The following is a 20,994-nucleotide window of genomic DNA, read 5'->3' on the forward strand; positions in this document are numbered from 1 at the left end:
AGTCAAGGGTAATCTGCTGATGGAATCTTCTTCGATTCCATCAAGGACGATTCAACATCGTCCACGATGATGTCTTCCCTAACGCCCCCCATTCCTTGGGCCATTTTTATACTATTTTTCACTTTCAAGGTGGAGCTTGAGTGACTCTAGTCATACATACCTTTATTGTTATTGGTGTAAAATTCTCTCGCTTCGCTTTTAAAGGTATATATCACAAGAAATTCAGAGAGCATCCTCAAAGAGGGGCGGTCTCACTTTGGAGGTGGGTAGCTTTGGAGACGGAGGTGTGTTTTTGTGTTAAAATGCATTATAGTGAAGCAAAGTTCACACAAAGGACAGCATTTTGTCAAAAGATGACAGGCCGTTGGCTCAGGGCAGCAAGTATGCAGCTTATCAGTTCTAAGTACCACCTAGTTCCCATCTCTGCTGGTGTTGGGACAGAGCTTGGCCGCAGAATCTCCACTCTGCTCCATCCTCTGTCAAGCAATGTTGCCACGGGAACCGCTGTGGAGTGAATTCCTGGCATACCACGTGCAGCTGCATCTTACCTTGAAAGTCTGTTTTTCCTTTATGTGTGAGCAATGCTACATTTTTAAATATAAGTTTAATTTCTAAATCATATTCAGTAATTATTCCACACATGGACAGTGAGATCGAGTGCCCTCAGCAAGTTTGCTGACGAGACTGAGCTGTATGGTTCGGTTGGTACGCTGGAGGGAAGGGATGCCATCCAGAGGGACCTTGACACGCTTGTGAGGTGGCCAATGCCAACCTCATGAAGTTCAGCCAAGCCAAGTGTAAGGTCCTACACCTGGGTCAGGGCAATCCCAGGCACTGCTACAGGTTGGGCGGAGAAGGACTTGGGGATGCTGGTTGATGAGAAACTGAACATGAACCGGCTTCAGTGTGTGCTCACCACCTGTGTCCTGGGCTGCGCTAAAACAAGTGTGACCAGCAGGTCGAAGGAGGTGATCCTGCCCCTCTGCTCTCATGAGACCCCACTTGGAGCACTGTGCAGTTCTGGTGTCCTCAGCATAACAAAGGCACGGAGCTGTTGGAGCAAGGCCAGAGGAGGCCATGAGGATGATCAGGGGCTGGAGCACCTCCCATATGAAGACAGGCTGAGAAAGTTGGGGCTGTTCAGCCTGGAGAAGAGAAGCTGCGCAGAGACCTCAGAGCAGCCTTCCAGTATCTGAAGGGGGCCTACAAGGGTGCTGGGGAGGGACTCTTCATTAGGGACTGTAGTGATAGGACAAGGGGTGATGGGTTTAAACTGAAACAGGAGAAGTTCAGGTTAGATCTAAGGAAGAAGTTCTTCCCTGTGAGGGTGGTGAGGCACTGGCACGGGTTGCCCAAAGAAGTGGTGAATGCTCCATCCCTGGCAGTGTTCAAGGCCAGGTTCGACAGATCCTTGGGCGACATGGTCTAGTGTGAAACATCTCTGCCCATGGCAGGTGGTCGAAACTAGATGATCTTAAGGTCCTTTCCAACCCAAACTATTCTGTGATTCTATGATGTACCAGTTACATATATGTTTTTGTGCTAAATTTGAGCCATTGTTGAATACAAAATCGTTTGATGTGACCGACTGGGCAATCCATTCAGAGTTACTAGGTTAAACATAAAATTGGTGTTTCAGCATTTCTTTTAGTACTCCACAATTGTGAATACTGAACTGAACCAAGCAAAAAACTACCAAAAATGTTAGCTGCCTTTGTGTGTGTAGTATTTCTCACAATGAAGTTAGCAGGGTAGGACTAATGGCAGCCTTGGGGTGGGGGGAAGCCAAAGTCTTCTTGTGAACAAAGTATGTTTCGGTATTCTTATGCTGAAACAACTCTTCTCCAGTCAAACTAACTTTTGCTGGTCAAATCAGTACAGTGATAGGATCCTCCTAGGAGAGGGATCATTTTTTCAATGTGCATTTCGGGGTTGATTCTTACCCCAGGTAAATACAGTTGTAGAAAAGATTAGTGCTTGGAAACCATTAAATTACTGGTGTGGTGTTTTGTTTCGGGTTTTTTTTTTTTTTTTTTTTTTCCCATTCCAAGTTTTATTCCTGGTCATGTGCCTAAGAAATGTTTCACTCTAGACCTGTAGTTATCCATGAGCCTCTCTGTACAGAGCTAATCCTGAGATGCATCACTCTGAACTCTGCAGACCAGATGGAAGATCTTTCTCTAGCAAGTAATGTTTGTAGCTGTTTCTGTTTATATATTGAACTTGAAAAGTTGAGATTGAGGGTGTCACTTTTTCTTCAGATAATAGCTCAGAAAGCATAAGCAATTCATATGACCAGTGCCACAGGTTAATGCCCTACACAACAGGGCCAGTGAATAGGAATTGGATGACAATACTGGATAGCGGTAGTATTAGAACCTGGTTTTAAAGCCCAAAGCAGCACAAAACAACAACTTGAATGTGGTCCATAATAATTTAAGAGCAATAGGAATAGAGGTGTTTACTGGGAATGCAAGACTAACGCTCCTTCCTCCCTCACACATGAGCACAATTAGTGAACATAAGAAATCCTATGCATTTTATATGAGGCTGATTTAATGTGAAAGCTTTTAAATCGAAGAGCTTGGTTCAGATTGTATTTGCGTCTTGCTCTCTTTCTCTAGGCAGCTTCCATTTGCAGGTATTGGCCACTCTCTATAATTAAAGAGGAGGATGACTCAGGTCAAAAGCATAATAGCTACTGGAAATCTGCAACCAGTAGCACCATGCCTGGTGAGACTGCGATACCTGCGCAGGTTTTGTTTGTTCAGCTGAGGGGCTGGGTGTGTGACAGGCTTTTGCGCATAGAAGGAGGCTGAATCTAGGCCAAAGACTGTAAAGGTTAAGCGCTAGAGCCTAGTTGAAAGAGTAGAAAACACAGGAACAAGGGGGTTTTGGCCAGGATAAGATGAACAGACAAATGAAATCCTACATAAGCCTGTGTTTGAGTTTCGTTGCCTCTCCTGTGACTTTCTCTGGCTTGTGGTTGTTTGCCTTAATCTCAGGTTACATTGTGCAATTCAACTGTCCTCCCTCAGTTACAATTCTGGTTTGCTTGTCACAGTCAACACTGAAATGCAGCTCAGTGATTAGGGATGGTCATCTAAGCTATGTATGCTTTGTCCTGATTCTTTCTAGTGTGCTTTTCAAGCAGGCTAAAATACTTGACAGAAAACCAAGTGCCAATGAAAAGCTGAGCCCCTAGCAAAGGAAAACTGAACTGAAACAAACTGAGAAATACTGAAATGAAGATTAAGAGAGCTTGGGGTGGGAGGCAGAGGTAGAAAGCGTGTTGGAATGTATTTTAGTCAACTCTTTAAACCTTAGAACAATGCCATTTGTAGAAAGCCTAGAACAGTGTCAGTCAAAATGTCTCATTGGATTGTCCTGGAAATGAGTTTGTTCACGGTAAGTGCTTTTAGGTTGTAGTTGTAGAAGACAGCAAATCCTTACTAGGCAACCAAATGGTTGTATTGCAAAATTTAACTGGATTTTTACATGCCACTGACACTGCACGTTTATTGACATTCACAAGCAAAAGTAGTTAATTTAGAAGAAAAAAAATTTAATTTTAAAAAGAGAACAAGTATCTTGCTGCAAAGATCATAAAAACATTAACTTAAAAGGACTATGCTGACAAAGTGTTTCTAAGTTGCAGAATCTGGGGAGTTACATCTAGGCTTGAAAATACTGTTTGGAATTTTGTGTCAAAAGCGAAAGCACCAAGTATAACAAATGCAGTGAGACATTGTGTCCCTACTTAGCTAATCACTGAAACACTGTTCTGCGTGCTTTGTCTTAGTGCCTGCTAAATACACCTTCGAGGCATGCGGTCACAGTTTTCCAACTGAGTCTGCTGTCACAGATTTGAGTGGCCTTCTATGTCTCCCATACATTTGTGGCAAACGGTGGTGATCGGAGAGCAGATATGTCTTGGGGAAGACAGTGACAGGAACCTGTTATGTTCTACTATGCCTATGCTGAAAGCAGCACTTAAGAAGACTGATGTGCAGTGGTGAGAATTGTCCTGAACAGTGGACTGAGATGACAGCCTTCAGTTTTGGAAGCTGTGCAGGCTTCAGAGGATGACAATCTGGTCCAGCCTCTTTCTTTCCACTAGCATGACTCGTTTTCATCAATTTCTATGGGGCTTTTGCTTTGGGAAGGAAACATAGAAGAAGAAATGCCATTCTCTGGTACAGGTTGCAGTGATGGCAGGCATCTTTCTTGTAAGATGGGCGCTTGAGCCAAGTGTAAGTGAGTCTCAAAATAATCCATGGACTCCCCTTCTTGAGTCTCTGCTAAAATCTGGTAGTCCCCAAAACAAATGATGCATTTCCATGGCAGGTCGATTTTGTTTAAGTAACCCAGTTCTGTTTGGTCCACTATCAGTTTTGTCTTCTTACTCATGTTCTTTATCTCAAAACAAAGTTCTGTGCTGTTCAGTTTCCTGTAAAACTGCAAGGAGAACTGAATTCGAGAAACACGAGCATCCATGAAGTTATAATGGCAGACATTAGAATCCCGGCCAAACTTGGCCATTTCATCTGCCCTGACCTGTTCTCGCTTACAAAAATTCAAGCAACGAAACATCATCTTGTCCTCTTGACAAGGGTGGTAAAAGGTCATGTGGAGACATGTTACCGTTTCTTCAGTTTCAGCTTCTTCAAAAGAGGTCATGATGAAACGAGTCCTCAGAACAAGAAGAAAAGTAAAATCACAGCATGAAATCACTGTAGTACCAAAAGAACTGGCTTCACAGTGGCATTAAAATACTACTGTATAGTGATTGTATATAATTTACTTCTGACACTAAATGTAATGAAACCACTGGAACGAAGAAGTGGGAGTTGAGCCTACCCACTCCATGACAACCCTCACTTCCCACCGCTTTGCCAGTGACTCATCTGGTGACCCCAGCTCTGTGCTGAACTCCTCGCAGCAGTCAATTGTGCATCTCCTGCAGCGGCTGCGTAGCACTTCAGAAAGGCACTCTGTAAAACACCCACTACCGTCGATTGCTGATGGCTACTTTGTCATGAGGCTCTCAGAGGTAGGTTTATCTTTGGAAGAAATATGTCACTTGACAGTGACAGTAGTTTACGTTATGGCCTTAAAATGGAGTATTAAATAGTATTGTCTGGGCCTTCTGGCTCTGTTTTATGCTGCAGTCCTTTGACTAGAAGGTATCAGACAAGTGACTTCTACAGATGGAGGCTGGCTGTAGGCAGCAATATTCCAAATGTGTATAAAGTACTCTTTTGGCTCTTTAGTCAGAATTTGCCTCTTGTATGAAACAAAATACAGTGTTTAGAAGTGACTGATGTGATAATATGTAAACCAAAGGCAAAAGCTGGAATACTGGCAAGACATAAAGGAGGAACTGTCGCCAACTCCAGCTATTTCCCTGTTGCCTATTGTTACATCCCAGCTATTTGCTACAGAAGTACTTAGCTAGGCACTGAAAATAAAAAGTAACTTTTGGGATTTGGTGGTGGTGGGGGAGGTTTTGTTGATTTATTTTCTTTTTTCTTTTTTCTTTTTTTCTTTTTCTTTTCCTCTTGTTTAAGCTTCTGCCATGCAGCACAGAGGTGCTTATGAACTAAATTCTGTTCTAAAATCTGAGCATCTGCGGTGTATCCTAACAAAATCTGAGAGAACAGACCACAGCGTTTCCTATCCATGCAAGTATTTTCCTGCACTGAAATTTGATCTAAAGAAAAGGCTAAGTACTTAAAGTAGGAACGAGGGAAGGAGTTCTCAGTTATCCACCAGAGAAGCATGTGAGCAGTCATTTAACTGGAATAATACAGTGCAAATGTTGGTCGCATTTCTCCTTATAGTTTGCGTGTTCCTGATGTGTCACACACAGATCCTGAGCTTTCTCACTAGCTCTATTGAGTGAATGATGCTGAAAAGCAGCTCACACTTTAATCTTTTCTTTTAGTTGTGGGTAGGTGAGTCATCACTGCAGTTAAGTCTTCTGACTTGTGGCTTTTTTCAAGGCTAAATTATACCACCGTCCATGAACTCGAAGCACAGTGAATGGTGACGTATCAGCGCATCACTTTCTGTGTGAAACCTCAAAATCTTTCTTATACCTTTAACAGAGTAATAGCAACAGTTCTGACGCAGGAGTTCAGCAGCCTCATCTTGATGACTGAAGTAGGCTACAACAGTGCTTCTACCTAGCTTAGATGACTAGAGAAATAGAAAATGTCAAGGAGCCCTGGGAGCTCACTTCAAAACGAACTAGGAAATATCACCTGTGCTTTTGACAGAAGTATAGAGACCTGCCCTTATGGCAGGTTATTCCTTTGGCACCTGCCAGACAAGCTGCAGTGACACCTGTGTCCATCCCTTCTCCTACTAGTACAACTGAACTCCAGGGAGTTGGAAGCAGCTCTGTGAGCAGGAGGATGGACTATCTTTTTCTGTGCTTAGTTCTGCCCTTCGCTCTTTTGTACTAGCGTGAGGATGCGAGATGTTACACGAGGTCAGCATTGGTTAAAGGTTAAAGGAAAAAAACAAGTCATTTCATTTAGTTTGTGGATTTGACCTATGGAGACAGATCTGTCTGGGGCCATTGATACCAACTTAAAAGCATGTTCTGCTCCCATTAATATCTTCCTTACTTGGTTTCTGAAATGCATCAGGACAGGGCAAAACACAGGAATATGAAGAAACATATTTTGAGAAATCTGCACTGTGTATGACTCTGTATCGGCTCATAAAATGTTGGATTTACATGTTTACATGTTTATGGATTTTACAAATGGCTCCTTTGTTAATCAGGGAAGGGGAAGAATGTCCACTGATTGCTTCAGCTGCACAGACAGAATCATAGAACAGTTTGGGTTAGAAGGGACCTTAAAGCTCATCCAGTTCCGACCCTCTGCCACAGGCAGGGACACCTTCCACTAGAGCAGGTTGCCCCAAGCCCTGTACAACCTGGCCTTGAACACTTCTAGGAGTGGGGCAGCCACAGTTTCTCTGGACAACCTGTTCTGGTACCTCACCACCCTTGTAATGAAGAATTTTATCTTGGTATCTAATCTAAATCTACTCGTGTGCCACCTCAGGCATCCCAAACTCAGCTGCAGAGTCCTGCATTAAAGGTTTGAGGTTGGACTGAGCACACTGTCATGTAAATACTTGTAGGAGATTCTATTTACCTCGATTGTATTGTACAAGAGAAAGATTTGAGAACTGCGCCTGGAGAAGGCAACTTTCTATAGCTAAATCCAGACTTCTGCAGCTATAAGGTAACCTGTTACACTGCTGTTGTCTGTACCTTAATTTGAGTCAAACAAATCATCACCCAGCCTCTTTCTTGTCTATCAACATCATCTCCTCCAGTGTGCATCATTATTCCCATTTTTAGAGGCAGGGGAATGACTCAGAGCATTACAAACAAGGATGCCTACTATGAGAACCACATGGCTCCTATGGAGTGTTTAACAATGTATTCAAGGGCTCCAACTCTCTACCTACAACTGATGGCTTGGAGAGCTCTGACAATGTGCTTTTGCAAATTAAAACATAAGCATTTGATATGTGTGTAAAGAACTTTTCACTTTCACTGTAGATGACCATGAGCTTTGAGGCAGGAGCAGCACAGAACATGATTTTCAAGCATGTTACACAAGGACAGCTCTCCTTTTTGTCTCCCCAAAATGCCATGCTGTGGTCACTATACCTTGCCCTCTGTGAGAGGTTATGTAGGAAGTTGTCAGACCACAGGTTGTGTTTCAAACCCTCCTCACCCCCGGGAGGTTTGACCCAGGTACTAGTGCACCCAGCAAACCAACAGTTCCAAGGCAAATAAATGTATTTCTGACAGCTCTGAAGTTGGAAGCGCAATCTCAGTTTTGCTGAAAAAACCATCTTTGGTGGCGTTACATTAGTGTATACCCAAAATGTCACCCACCTCTGGACCAGACTCCCTGAGATGGACTCAGCCAGCTGCTTGGCGAGGGCAGGAATCATTGAACAGAGTCATAGAATCAACCAGGTTGGAAAACACCTTTAAGATGATCAAGTCCAACCATTACCCCAGCACTGCCAAGGCCACCACTAAACCATGTCACTGAGGGCCTCATCTACACCGTTTGTGAACACTTCCAGGGATGGTGACTCCACCACTGCCGTGGGCAGCCTGTTCCAATGCCTGACCACCTTCTCAGTGAAGAAACTGCTCCTAATCTCCAATCTAAACCTCCCCTGGCGCAGCTTGAGGCCGTTTCCCCTTGTCCTATCACTTGTTACTTGGGAGAAGAGACCGACCCCACCTCACTACAACCTCCTTTCAGGTAGTTGCAGAGGGCAATAAGGTCCCCCCTGAGCCTTCTCTTCTCCAGACTAAACCCCCCCCAGGTCCCTCAGCCGTTCCCCATCACACTTGTGCTCCAGGCCCTGCATCAGCTCCATTGCCCTTCTCTGGCCCCGCTCCAGCACCTCAATGTCTCTCTTGTAGTGAGGGGCCCAGAACTGAACACAGGATTCGAGGTGCAGCCTCACCAGCGCCCAGCACAGGGGGACAATCACTGCCCTGGCCCTGCTGCCACACTGGTGCTGAGCCAGGCCAGGATGCTGGTGGCCTTCTTGGCTGCCTGAGCTCCGGAAAGCGCTCGCCGCCGAAGCCTCTGCCGGCACTTCCTGAGGAATTCCCGGTCTCCCCTGTGCCCGTACCCAAAGATCCAGCCCCCCTCCCCCCGGCACGCCCCCTTCCCCCCGTACCTCAGCGCGGCCCGGCCTCCTCCTCACCTGCGGGCGGGCGGGCGGGAGCACCCCCCGCTTCCCTCCACTTCCCGCCGGGCGGGGAACGACCCTCAGGCTGCTACCGGAGGGTCCCCGCGGGCCCCCAGCGGCTCCCTCGCCGCCCGGCACCTCAGAGCTCGAAAGTGGGGAAGACGGGAAGCGGCGTCCGGCAGCGCCCTCCCGCCAGCGGGGCGGGGGCCGGCTGCGAGGGAAGGCGGGAGCGGCGGAAGGTGTCCGGAGGCCGGGAACGGGGCTCGGGGCGGTGTTCCAAGAAGCATTCTGGGCTCCTCTGTGGTTATGGTGAGTAAACCGGGAAAAAAATAATAAAAAGAATAATAATAAATAAATAATAATAAAAAAAAGAATAAAAAAAAATCCCCTCAGTTCTGCCTGGGGTGTCTAGAAACGTTGCGCTCATGAGGAACTTAAATCAGCGGTGACAGCGATGTTAAAGATACGATCTGGAGTTTGCGGGCTCAGGTTCCAGACAAAAAGAAAATCAGTTTCACCCCCAAATGAACACTTTGAAGAGTAAAACTCTGTGGTGTTTTGAATACTAAAACATAAGCAGCACGTTATAAGTGTAACAGTCAACTGGTGATGTTCTTCGATGGAGTATTTTGAAAAATATTTGGGTATTTGCTTTAAGCAACAGTGGTTCATCTTCATTGTGCTGCCTTTAAGTTTTCCACATCTGGTGATCTAAGCTGAGCTGAAAATTTCCCATTTTACTAGGAATCCTGAGGCAGCCCTGCCATCTTGTTGCCTGTCAGCACCAGTCTGGTAGAAAAAACCAAGTAATTCTCTCTCTCATCCAACTACTTCTTTTTTCTTATTAAGCAAGATTACTTCCAAGCACAGAACAAGAGCAGAATGCCAAAACGCCCCTGTTTCATCCCTGTCTGAATCCAAGATATTCAGCGTATTCAGAGCCCTCCCTCCCTCGTGCTTGTGCAGTGCTGTGACCAGCGAGGTGTTGTGCCTCGATAAGGACCAGAGGTTTGATTGCTTTGGCACGGGCAGTAAGATACTGTGTTAGTTCAGATAAACTATTTTTCATTTGCGGGTTCTTTTTTATTTATTTAGCAAACAGGTGAATTACTCATGAGGTTATAGTTCTTGTAGAATAGCATTTATCTGCACACACAGTAATGGATCTGCTGCCTACGCTCGTCTTCCCTTACATCTAAAAAAAAAAGAAAAGGGTTAGACTGTGTTTTGCAAGAAGTCACGTGGGAAAACAGAGAAGGAAAACAGATTCTTCCAAGTTTCTTCCTTACAGAATGACTTTCCTGCAGCAGGCAGGGCTGGGCGTGTGTGCTCACACAAAAGCCTTCTGGAAAAGCCAAAGTTGTGCAACCCCGCTATTTATTACATCTGTTGATGACTGCAATTCCTGTCAGCATTTTGGTTCTGGAAACAGCCAGCTTCCCGGGTCGCCAGAGAGCTTTTCTGTTAGGATTAATTCGATATTTGTACCTCTTGAGGTATGTAAGTACCTTAATTTTTTCCTAGAATGTTGTAACCTTGTATTAACTACATATTCATAGAATCCCAGACTGGTTTGGGTTGGAAGGGACCTTAAAGCTCATCCAGTTCCAACCCCCTGCCACGGGCAGGGACACCTTCCACTAGAGCAGGTTCCTCCAAGCCGCGTCCAGCCTGGCCTTGAACACTGCCAGGGATGGGGCAGGCACATATTCCTTATTAGTTTCTGATTTAAGTATAGCTCTGTGTGATTTTGCACAGGAGAGGTCAGAAACTGGATTTACTCTTCCTCTCTTCTCTAAGTTTCTAACTGGGTGAAATGCTACCAGCTCTGGGAAAACAACTCAATATGAGAAAAAAAAAAAAATAATAAAAATCAGGTACTCTGTGCTTGTGGGTTTTCTTTTTTGTGTTCTTCCTGCTGAAACAGTTGTGTGGTTTACTAGAGTTCATGGCTGTATTACAGTGACTTTTTTAATTGAAGTCTCTTTGGTCAAAGTGAAACTGTGAATGGATGTGTAAAGCTTTGCTGGGCTCAGCTGCCCTGTGTGGTGAGAAAGCTGCTGCGATTTGGGCCAGGGAAGCTGATGTCAGCGTTAACCTTGTAGCTCTTCCTGCCGTCCTGTTTTGTGTTGTTCTCTTCTTGGGTTGTGATTTTCCCCACATATGAATCTTTCCACAGCATGAATGTGTGCTGGTGTCCCTGGAATTATCCACTGGATAAGGGAGGTGATGGAAATTGGAGCCTTCCCACGCCTGTGGCACAGGGCATTGTCCTGGATTACAAAGGCAGTGTGGAATATGAAAATAAAGGTGGAGCAGAACCACGGTCCCCTTTCAAGTTGCCTTCCAGCTGGCTGGTTTTCAGACACCTCTACTTGTTACCTTGCCAATCCCTAGAGAGGAGGAAGGCCTAGGAAAAGTCATGCTTGTTACTTTAAATGGATGTTTCCTGCTCACTATGCCTGGTGTGACTTCTCTGTGTAATTATTGGTGGCACATTCCTGATGCCGTTTGGGCTAATGAAGTGTTTGTAATGTGTAGGCTGAAAGACTGAGGTGGTTTTGGCTTGGCTGTGGTGGTGTATTGTTTTCCTAACAACTGATCTGGACAACTCCAGAGCCTAAATAGGCAAATCTGGAAAATGGAAAAATACTAGGAACTTTAATATTGCTTTTGGTCATGATCAGCTTTGAATATCTGACGATCAGTGAGGGCAAATATGTTTCTTTCTCTTTCTGGGGAGTTTATGGTAGTTCAGATGAGTTATAGAAAGCGTATTCTGGGTTAGTGAGTGTAAGAGCTGTTTATGGATATCTGTGTTCCAGCTAATTCTTCCTGAATGACTCAGTGTGAAACCTTCCTTCTGGAGGTTCCTCCCTATGCTTTAACACACCATAAGAAACCTTACCAGAACATCCCTGGGTTGGGTTTTTTTGAGTGCTGTGGCACATGGTGCAGTTGGCATGCCTGATAGCGGTCTGCCTGGCTGGTCACGAGTTGGGAACCCTGTGACAACATTTCTTGGATACTTGGGAATCATGTCCTTGATATTTCTGTGTCTCCTATTGCATAAAAGCAGATATTTGAGGCAAGATAGGAGACCAGCAGTAGTCTGGACCAGTCTGAAACTTTCTATTTCTCTCTGCTGTTTAAATTAACATGATGAAAGTATCTTTATCCTGGTGGTCTTGCCTGATTTCACTGGTGATGAGACTTCACCACTGCGCTGTCCTTCCCTCCTAAGGCCAGATTTTATCACAACTGCTGATGCAGTGCTTACGTTTGCCAGCTGGGTGACAGGATGGGTGCAGGTCTGAGGGGTGATTACACATGTCAATGTGTGAATATGACTTCCGTGGTTTTCTGGCAGCCCTTTTTTTTGCTTTCCCACTCACTGGTCCAGCTTGTCAGCAGTGTCATCATGTGAATAGTGAAGCAGATGCCGTGATCTAGTGAGACCTCTGGTGCCAAACTTCGGATTAGAAACACGTGCAGTGGATTTGACTGCATTGGGGTTTGATTTTAAGCTAAAAATGTAGATGCTGTTTTCCTGCAGGGCTGGTCTCTCGCCCCAAGGGGACATAAGCGGTGCGGTAGTGGTTTGGTTTGATGTCATGCGTGTGGAAGATGTGAAGTGCAGCCTGTGACTTGCCCCCCTCAGTTCCTCTCCATATTCCCTTCGTCTGCACAGCCCAGTGGGCATGGCTCCCAAGGGATGTGCCTCCGTTTGCTGACTTTCCTCGGCATTAAATCATAGAATCACAGACTGGTTTGGGTTGGAAGGGACCTTAAAGCTCATCCAGCTCCAACCCCCTGCCACGGGCAGGGACACCTTCCACTAGAGCAGGTTGCTCCAAGCCCCTGTGTCCAACGTGGCCTTGAACACTGCCAGGGATGGGGCAGCCACAGCTTCTCTGGGCACCCTGTGCCATCACCTCACCACCCTCACATCTTCTTCCTAACATCTCATGTCAATCTCCCTTCTAACTTCTTTCAAATGCTTTGTTCTTGTCCTGCTATGGCAGGTGCCTGTCTCGTGGTCCTGGGTGTGCTGGGTGGCAGGGGCCATGCTGCCATTGTACCTCCCTTATGCCAGGGCTTGCTCTCCTGGGGTGGCACAGGGATGACCTGAAATCATCCTTCACTCATTTGGGGATGTACAGAGACATGGAGGAGGAGGTTGGTGAGTCGGCTGCTGCTTTAGAGCCATAAAATCCAAGCTGGTTGATGTGTTTGTGTGTGAGTAGGTGATGCAAGGCTATAAGAATATTCACTGCCTACACCCGTAACGTGTGTTGGGTTCAAATACCAACTTGTATGCTCCTGCTGCCCTTTTGCTCTGTTTCATAGCCTATTTCTTGATCCAAACCACCCTAGTGCTGTTGAGGGTAGAGGGGGAAGAGCCAGTAGGTGGCAATGTGTGACCAGACATGGGGAGCCATCATTTGATTTGGGGTTTTGGCTGTTTTGTGATTGAGGGGTTTTTTGTTTGTTGGGGTTTTTTTTTTTTTGTTTATTTTGGGGTTGGTTTTTTTTTTGTTTGTTTGGGGTTTTTTTCTTATGTCAGGAACTTCATTTTGGTATTGCAAGAGCTGTTGTGATACTTGTAAGTTAATGGTAATAATGGCAGTGGTAACTTAAAGAGTTCTTTTGAGAAAGGTATAACAAAGTATGCAATGACCTATGGCTAGGTTCTGCAATGAGTTATTATTACTGTATGGCAACCAAGTGCCTCATGTTCAAACAGAAATGAAATGGGCCCTTCTTAAAGACATGTGTATTCCAAAGATAGCAAGATACTCAGCTGGATCTCAGTGTGAAAAGGAAGAGAGGTGCATGGGTAGGAGGTGTGTTCACTGAACTTTAAGATCCCAGTGCCAAGAACAGCTCCGCTCCATGAAGCAGAGAGGAATTCTTCCAAAGGAAGAAAGGAGAGTACAGTTCCTTCTATGTTTATTTACTTCTTTGTTCCTTGTTTACTCAGGAAAAAGAACTCTTCCATTTCCCATATCTGACCTGAATGAACTCGTGAGGAAGCTCACTTTGACTACTGAAGAGAAGTATTTCTTACAAGATGGACTTTCTTCATCTCTCTCTCCAAGTTCTTATTTTCTTTCTCTTTCTACATGGTCTGCCCTTGGTCCTCTTTCTGAACCCCTCTGGCTTCTCCGCTTTTCTTCTTTTTTCCCTGTCTGCCATCTCAGTATCTCTCCCATCTTCCTGCCACTCTTGTTGTCTGTTGTTCTTCCCTCTCACCATCCTCCTGATTGTTTTTCCTATCCCCCCTGTCACTCCCTTCACCCTTTGTTTTTTCCCAGGGGCCTTTCTCCCTCCGTCTGGATTCTCTCCCTTTCATCCATCCATACCACTGCCCTCATTTCCTCTTTCTCCCCAGTCTGCTTTTGCTGCTCAGGACTAGGCACCTGTGGAGTGACTTAAGGAACAAGTGAAACCATGCAGTCACAGAGCAGCAAGGAAACAAAATGCAGGGAAGAGACTGTGAGGTGGAACAGACTGACCTGTTGTCATTGTGCAGCAAGGTCCCATAGTGGGTCCTCAGCATTTCCCTCCTTATTCTGTTGAAAGGATGGCTGCCTTCTCTGTAAGTAACTGGTAGAGATCAGGAAAAAGAAAAGCACAGAAAAAGATGCTTAGAAAAAGAAAGCACAGCAGAGACACTGTGGGAAAAGGTGGATGGGGTTGTTCCTTGTGACTTGGAGCCCCTTCCTTCTGACAGCTATGTCTTTGGAGGAAGGTTCATGCAGCTTGGTGGGAGAGAAGATCCCGTAATTCTGGCTTTCGTGGGACAAGAAGCAGAAAAGAAGAGTGAGAAAAATGCAGTGCCATAGAGCAGATGCTTGCCTCTTGCTCAAAATTAAACGTTAATCATCCTTAAGCCCTGATACAGAAGAAAAATTGCCACCTCTTCCCTGTTGTTGTCTGTTGGTTTTTTTTTTGAAGTTTAAACAAAGCCTGGAGATTTAAGTGTGTTGGAGCATCATGTTTCTTGGAGAAGAGTGTCTTAATCAATTTCAGTACAGCTGAAAATGAACAAATGATTTGTGCAACTTAGAAACATGCCGGGGATGAGTAGTCCGTGCACAGCTGTGGATGGTAACTGTGCTTGCAGAATTCCCCTGTGTCTTCCTAAAATAGTTAGAAAGCTGGGGGCGGGGGGGGGGGGTTGCTGGTGAGCCCTGCTGGAGTTCTCTTTGTCTCCCAATAACCCTGAGCACAGCTTTCACTTGTTTATTTGGTGGTCATCTCCTGGCTCTGCATGTGGAGGTGATTTACCTGCTAAAGTTTTTCTTCCCTAGTTGTATGTCACTACAGTTGTAGCTGGCGTATACATCCTTCCGTAATTGCTTCCAAGTATGCAGTTCATGTGTGATATTTCCCCCCCAAAGATGCCCTGTGAGCTTCCTACATATAACCTATGATATCTTCATGATATCTCAGTTTTCGACCTTAGATTCACAAGCTGAGATTGGACCTTGTCATGGTCTTAAGAGAAGCTTAAGAGAGGTCTGTGTTGCTGTGGGTAACCCAGCATGCAGAGTGACACCTTGGCTGGAGTTCTGTGGGATAGAGGGCATGCCAGGAAGTGGAAGCTCCATCTTTCACATCAAATCTCACACTGTAGGTCTGCAAAGAGAAGAGAGAAGACCTGAACTGGTGTATTAAAACCATCGAGTGAGTGTTTATCAACATTTATAATCTCACTGACTGGCTGTGACCCAACTTGCAAGAACTGGAACAACACTCCAGGTTTCCTACAGAGATTACAGAAGAGAGAAGTATGTACTTCCTAAGTCATAACCCTTGCATTTTAGTTTCATGTTCTCTGCTCTTAGCTATTTCTTCTCCTACAGAACCAAACTGAGGAAGCTGCACTTTGAGCAAATGGCCGGATACCAGCAGTAGTCAAAGGCATCACAATACAGTTTGGCTAGCAGCAAGTGTTTTAAACACTCTATTGGGAATTTGTAAGGTTCTAACAATTATAAAATCTATTTGCTGAGTTAAAAAAGAAAAATCTACTTCCCCTTGCTTTGGAGCAGATCCACTGGAGTGTAAAAACTGTGACAACTGGCAGAGGCTCCCGTGAAACGGTTTGTCTGAAAGCAGAAGCTCCATGACTTCAGCGTGCTGTGGAATAGCCTTCAACACACCATCCCTGTACTTCTTCCCGTTCGCCACACGAGGGACGATGTGCTCTTGTCTCCTAGGTATATAGTAGCAATTCTAAATGTGTCGGATTAGCAACATTTTGGATGAGATATGGGTTTGATAGCAAGGAGCTTACACATTGCCTTTACCGGGACCAAGGTTTTACTATAGAGACTGAATTTCCTCACTTTGTCTGGATTGGCACCGTTTAGATGGGGATAATTTCATGTGCACAACAGAGGATGAACAGAACCAATCTTTCCAGCTCCCTTCAAAAGCAGAGATTGAACAAAGAAAGTTATTTTGAAGACTTAAAGATAAGCACTAAAATAAATGTCTTTTGCTGATACATAGTCAGACCAGAGAACATAGCAGGGGTTTTTGTGTTGGTTTTATTTTCCCTTTGAATATGTATAAATGTCAAGGTGTTGAAGATTCCACATTCTGTGCTGTGTGGCAATAAAAACTCTATTCCATTATCTGAGTTTATAGCGTTTAAGGGCACCCAGCTGTGAGAGATGCAGCCTGCCTTGGAGTTACATGACCCTTTTCTTTTTGTTTTCTTTAAAGATACGTATGATCCTGTCCTGAACTACTTACCTGCGACGTCTTTGTGTCGTGGAGCTTGCTGGCACAATACAACACTATCTGGTTTTCCTCAGATGTAGGCTTTAATTGTAGTTTCTAGTGAATCAGTTCAGAATTTAAGAATTAAGAATTCTTGCTTTCTAGCTGGCGTCCTAAAACTAAACAACCGAAAAATAGACCTGACATAGATGTGAGCCTTGCTGAAATAAATGTGAGCCTTGCTGAAATAGATGTGAGCCTTTCCACAGAAAGGGATCTAAGGCAGAATAGGGGCAGAAAGAGAAGACAGGAGGGAGCCACATTTCAATAAATATTCTCAGTTCGGCGTCTTCTGTCTCACTCCGGGTTACATTGGCTGTCACCCTTTCAGATTGAGCCATTGCTGTATTTTGGAATTGCTGGGCTGCGAGGGAGAGGATCTGCCCGAGGAAGCAGGTGCCTGGTTCATCTTTTATTGTTCTGATAACCCTCCCTTGGAGCAGTTGCTGTCTGATGGTGTTTAGAAACAAGGTGTTTGTATTACTGTCGGCAAACAGGCTCTGGTTGTAAAGTGGTGTTGAGAGGTGGTGAAAGCAGCCACGATCTCTTTCCTGTTATGCAGCCCCTTGCTTGGGACTACGGAAAGTCTGTCCCTTACAGAAACTCTTGGAGATGAGAACAGTAGGATTTCACAGCACAGGGAACATTGGTTTATGGCTCTGTGTAGAGTCTCACAAGGGAACACTGTTCAATAGGCTTCAAAGTGATTCAGCCGTGGCACAACCGTGGCTGTGGCCACATGTAATATAGCCTGTAGCTCTTTAAAGAGGATTAGCCTTAGATCAGGGACAGCATTCATTGCTGGATTTCATGTAAAGCAGGATATGCTAATGAAATGGAAATGTCTATAGCAAACATTGCATAATATTGTAAACCTCAAAATTGAGCATTGTGTCTTGATATCTCTGCTGTAAGTCAAACTTTCATGTTCTGTTTGTTACTTGGAGAAAAGCTAAAGTTTGTAATATCACCACAAGCCCTCTGTAGTAAATTAAGATTTGGTTCGCAGTTTTGCAAGCAAAGTTAAAAAGATAGCAAACATTTGAAGGTAACTTTTCAAACACTGTTGAATGCTTTAATGAAGTCATAGCTCTCCAACAGAGACAAAACCCACCACATCTTAAAGTATCTTTATTTGGGTTTTCTGCAACAGGAGTAGGCTTAGTTGGATTCTGCATTGTCTCCCTGTTGCTTTAAACACACTTAAACAGAGTTTCAGCGTCAGTGTTGCAGAGATACAGTATTTCTGATGTGGTTCCCGGCCATTTCATCTCTTTCTGTCTGTACATCAGCCTCAACTAGCAGTCCAGTACGCTTGATTTGGCTCTCTTATTTCAATTTTATGCCAGTTTTTTGTGAAAGCTTGATTAATATTGTATATATGCAGAAAAAAAACACCCAACAACCCATACTTCGAGGGCACCCACGTTTCAAACTGTCTGACTTGAGATCTTGTGAAGGGTTTAATTTGCATAAGGCCATGAACTGCCAGAAAATTGTTTTAGTGGGAGCACTGGCCACTTCTGAAGACCTCAGTTGTGTTATTGCACATCAAGGAACCCATTCTTTCTGTATGAATGTGCTGTATGTAGTTTATTAAACCTAGAATTGTCTTTAAATTTTAATGTTGTGTATTTCTAAGCTTCACAGGAAATTTTTTACCCCGATGTGAAGCTGACTCAGTGCCTGGACCTGAGACCTTTACCCATGGAAGATCTCTCTTACCAGGCCAGCACTGTGGATTTGTGGCCTGGGATTTGGTGCCCACAGAGCACATTCAGACCAACGTTAGATATGTAAAATACAGTGATAGACATTATATATCCCCATGGGCCATACTGCTTTTTTGTCCTCACAAGTGGTGAATTGAAGTGCCTCATCCCAGTCTGCTGGGGAATAAAAGTCCAAAGAAAGCATTTGGGAAGAAGATCCTTCTGGCTCTGTTTCTGAAACATGTGCTTTCTTTACTTCATCGTTTTTTCTCTCCACACAGCTCCGTGTATTCGGATTTTGCTCTTCAGGGATTTATTTTTTGTGGCGGTGGATAGTTGTTTTTTATTTTATTTTGCCATTTGGAAGGGTTTTTTTCTGTAAACGTGGAGGGTGGTGATACATATTCATGAAAGAGAAGTCTTTCCAACCCCTGCTCACATTGACAAAGACTTAGCTGTTTCACACAGCAAGCTGACTGGAATTGTGTGGGGCCTGCCTGACCAGATTAGAGCAAACAGCAAGCTTATTCCTCCAGTCATCAGGCCTCCCCTTCCTAACAATTTCCCCAATTGTCATTTTGACAAGGCTGTCATTAGGTGATGGCTTCTTTTGGCCATTTTCAGATAAAGATAATTTCCTTAACTTCCATTTTATTTGACAACAAGTAGTTTGGGAGTGAAAGGAAGTGCTTCAGTAGTTTATGGATTAAGGGTTTGTCACTTCAAAGGCATCTTTGATCTAAAAATATGTGCTGTACCAAATTCATTATGTCTTTTTTTTTTTTTTTTAAAGATCTTTTTAATGTATTGATCTGCCCCTCAATTATTCCCTTTTTTGCATCCCCTGGTAGTACATGAGATAGCAATGGTGAGAGGAATGGCCTCTCTCAAAAGTCATGACCAGGGCAAAACACAGGTGCTTTTGTTCAGCACCCAATGTTGGCTCTGACGCAGATTTTGTTCTAGCCAGATGTTCTTCCTGCTCCTGCCATCGGAGGGATGTGTGGCTGGGTTAAAAACTGGGAGACAGGCAACACGTTCCATAAGGAATGGCTTATTGCACATTTTGTATTTGTCTGGGTCACTCCTCTGGTATAATCGAAGGGCGTAAAACCATGGATCTCTCTTTGTAACTTAAATGGTCTTCCACAAAGCACTGAGCTCAGCCTTGGAGCAGGCAGGTGTCATGGCTGTTGAGTGCGTTGCTTACCTGACCCCATTCACCCAAGGAGGTGCTCTCAGGATGATCCTTATGGATCCCTTCCGATCTGAGATAGTCTACAATTCCAACGTGCAGCTATGCACAGGTGGTTTCTCTCCGGTACTTAGTTCACACTGCTGCAAGGAGAGCAGGAGCATAGAATCCCAGACTGGCTTGGATTGGAAGGGACCTTAAGGCTCATCCAATTCCAACCCCCTGCTACAGGCGGGGGTACCTTCCACTAGAGCAGGTTGCTCCAAGCCCCGTCCAACCTGGGATGTGGTGGAGGTTTGAATATGGATCATAAGCTGGGCTTTTGCAATGCCTGCCTTAGCTGTATCAGGCCCCGGGCTTCACTTTGACCCCTCCTCTGCTTTTTAGGACTGACAGAACTCTGTTCTTTGCTCCAGCAGTGTAAATCCACTGCAGCAGCCCATTACACAAGGCTTAGCTGCGGCTGGGATTTGTTCTGTGTTAATATCTTCTCTACCTAATTACTTCAGCTCTCTCTGTAATGTTACCTCCGCATTATGCCCAGCCGGCTAAGCACCTCCTTGCTGCTGGAGGCTGTTCTTGATCCCATTTCTAAACAGAAGCACTTCTGCTTCAGCTCTGACTGGGGTAGCTCTGCAGAGGCCGGCTCTTTTTTCCCCCCCCCCTTTTGCCTGCTAATTGGCTGAGACCACCAAAATTTGGAGGACACAGATGTCACTGATAGTTTGCCTAGGGAGCACATTCATGCCCATCTGTTGCAGTCTAGAAGGCTGTTCATATATCCACAAGGCCTTCATTTAATTCTTGTCAGAAAGTAATGTAAATCCAGTTTACCTCAGAGGTCACAGCCAAGATTTATGCCAATGAGCCCCCTGCAATTTACACACACTGTAGTTGTATAGGATGAAAAGAAAGCCTTTCATGTTGGTGCATATTAACAAGAAAGCTTGCCTTAGGAGAGGCTTTTTGATTGAGGTTCTTCCTTATTTTAATACAGCCGATGCCAGTTGGTATCTCCAGCTTTACCAAAAGAAAACATCTAATCTTTAAGCCGGAGAAGTAAACTAGAGGAATAAATAAATAAATGAAGCTCCTAGCAAATCCATTTTATTTTGGTTTTGTAAACCATCTTTTCTCTTTCATGCAGCAAAGAGAAAAGAAAGGTAAATGCTCTAGGGAAACACAAACATGTGTGCACTGAAACGGTCAGGAAACTGAATTTGCTTTTTGTGGAGGGTGATGTTAACTCCATCGCTGAAACCTTTGTTACTTTATCGTAGGCATGTTTTCTTTTTCTGTGTTGTGGGGTTCTTTATTTTCCAGCACTGCTTCTGTGTCATGATTTCACCCCTGTACTCATTTAGGAAAAGACTGAACCAGCTTAAAAAGCTGCCCTAAAAATCAGTGTGGCTTCATTGGCCTTAGTGAAGCTCTGTGCAGATAGGCCACAATACACCATGAGCTGCCATGTGTGTCTTCATATTAGGCACTTCATTACTCGATTTGAACAAGGAAACTGGATTTCACAGAGTTGGAAGC

The 20,994-nt window shown here is 44.5% G+C and overlaps 2 protein-coding genes across 5 annotated transcripts in view; one reads left to right on the forward strand and one right to left on the reverse strand.

Moving 5' to 3' along the window:
* Nucleotides 1-3,592: 3,592 nt before the first annotated feature.
* TIFA (TRAF interacting protein with forkhead associated domain) lies at nt 3,593-8,782 on the reverse strand. Its single transcript, XM_030479939.1, has 2 exons — nt 8,740-8,782; nt 3,593-4,693 (listed from the first exon to the last, which is right to left on the reverse strand). Exon 2 carries the CDS (start codon nt 4,678-4,680, stop codon nt 4,117-4,119), a length of 564 nt encoding a protein of 187 aa, XP_030335799.1. The 5' UTR covers nt 4,681-4,693; nt 8,740-8,782; the 3' UTR covers nt 3,593-4,116.
* A 42-nt stretch (nt 8,783-8,824) lies between these two features.
* ALPK1 (alpha kinase 1) overlaps nt 8,825-20,994 on the forward strand; it is a 59,820-nt gene continuing 47,650 nt past the window's right edge. For 3 of the 4 annotated variants that reach the window (XM_030479927.1, XM_030479928.1, XM_030479924.1), the window contains exon 1: nt 10,096-10,247. The gene's annotated coding sequence lies outside the window, so the exon portion shown is untranslated. Of the gene's footprint in view, nt 9,061-10,095; nt 10,248-20,994 lie in introns of those variants that run through there. The other variant, XM_030479925.1, reaches the window with a different exon arrangement.

This window comes from Strigops habroptila, chromosome 3 (assembly GCF_004027225.2).
Source record: "Strigops habroptila isolate Jane chromosome 3, bStrHab1.2.pri, whole genome shotgun sequence".
Taxonomy (NCBI): Eukaryota; Metazoa; Chordata; class Aves; order Psittaciformes; family Psittacidae; genus Strigops; species Strigops habroptila.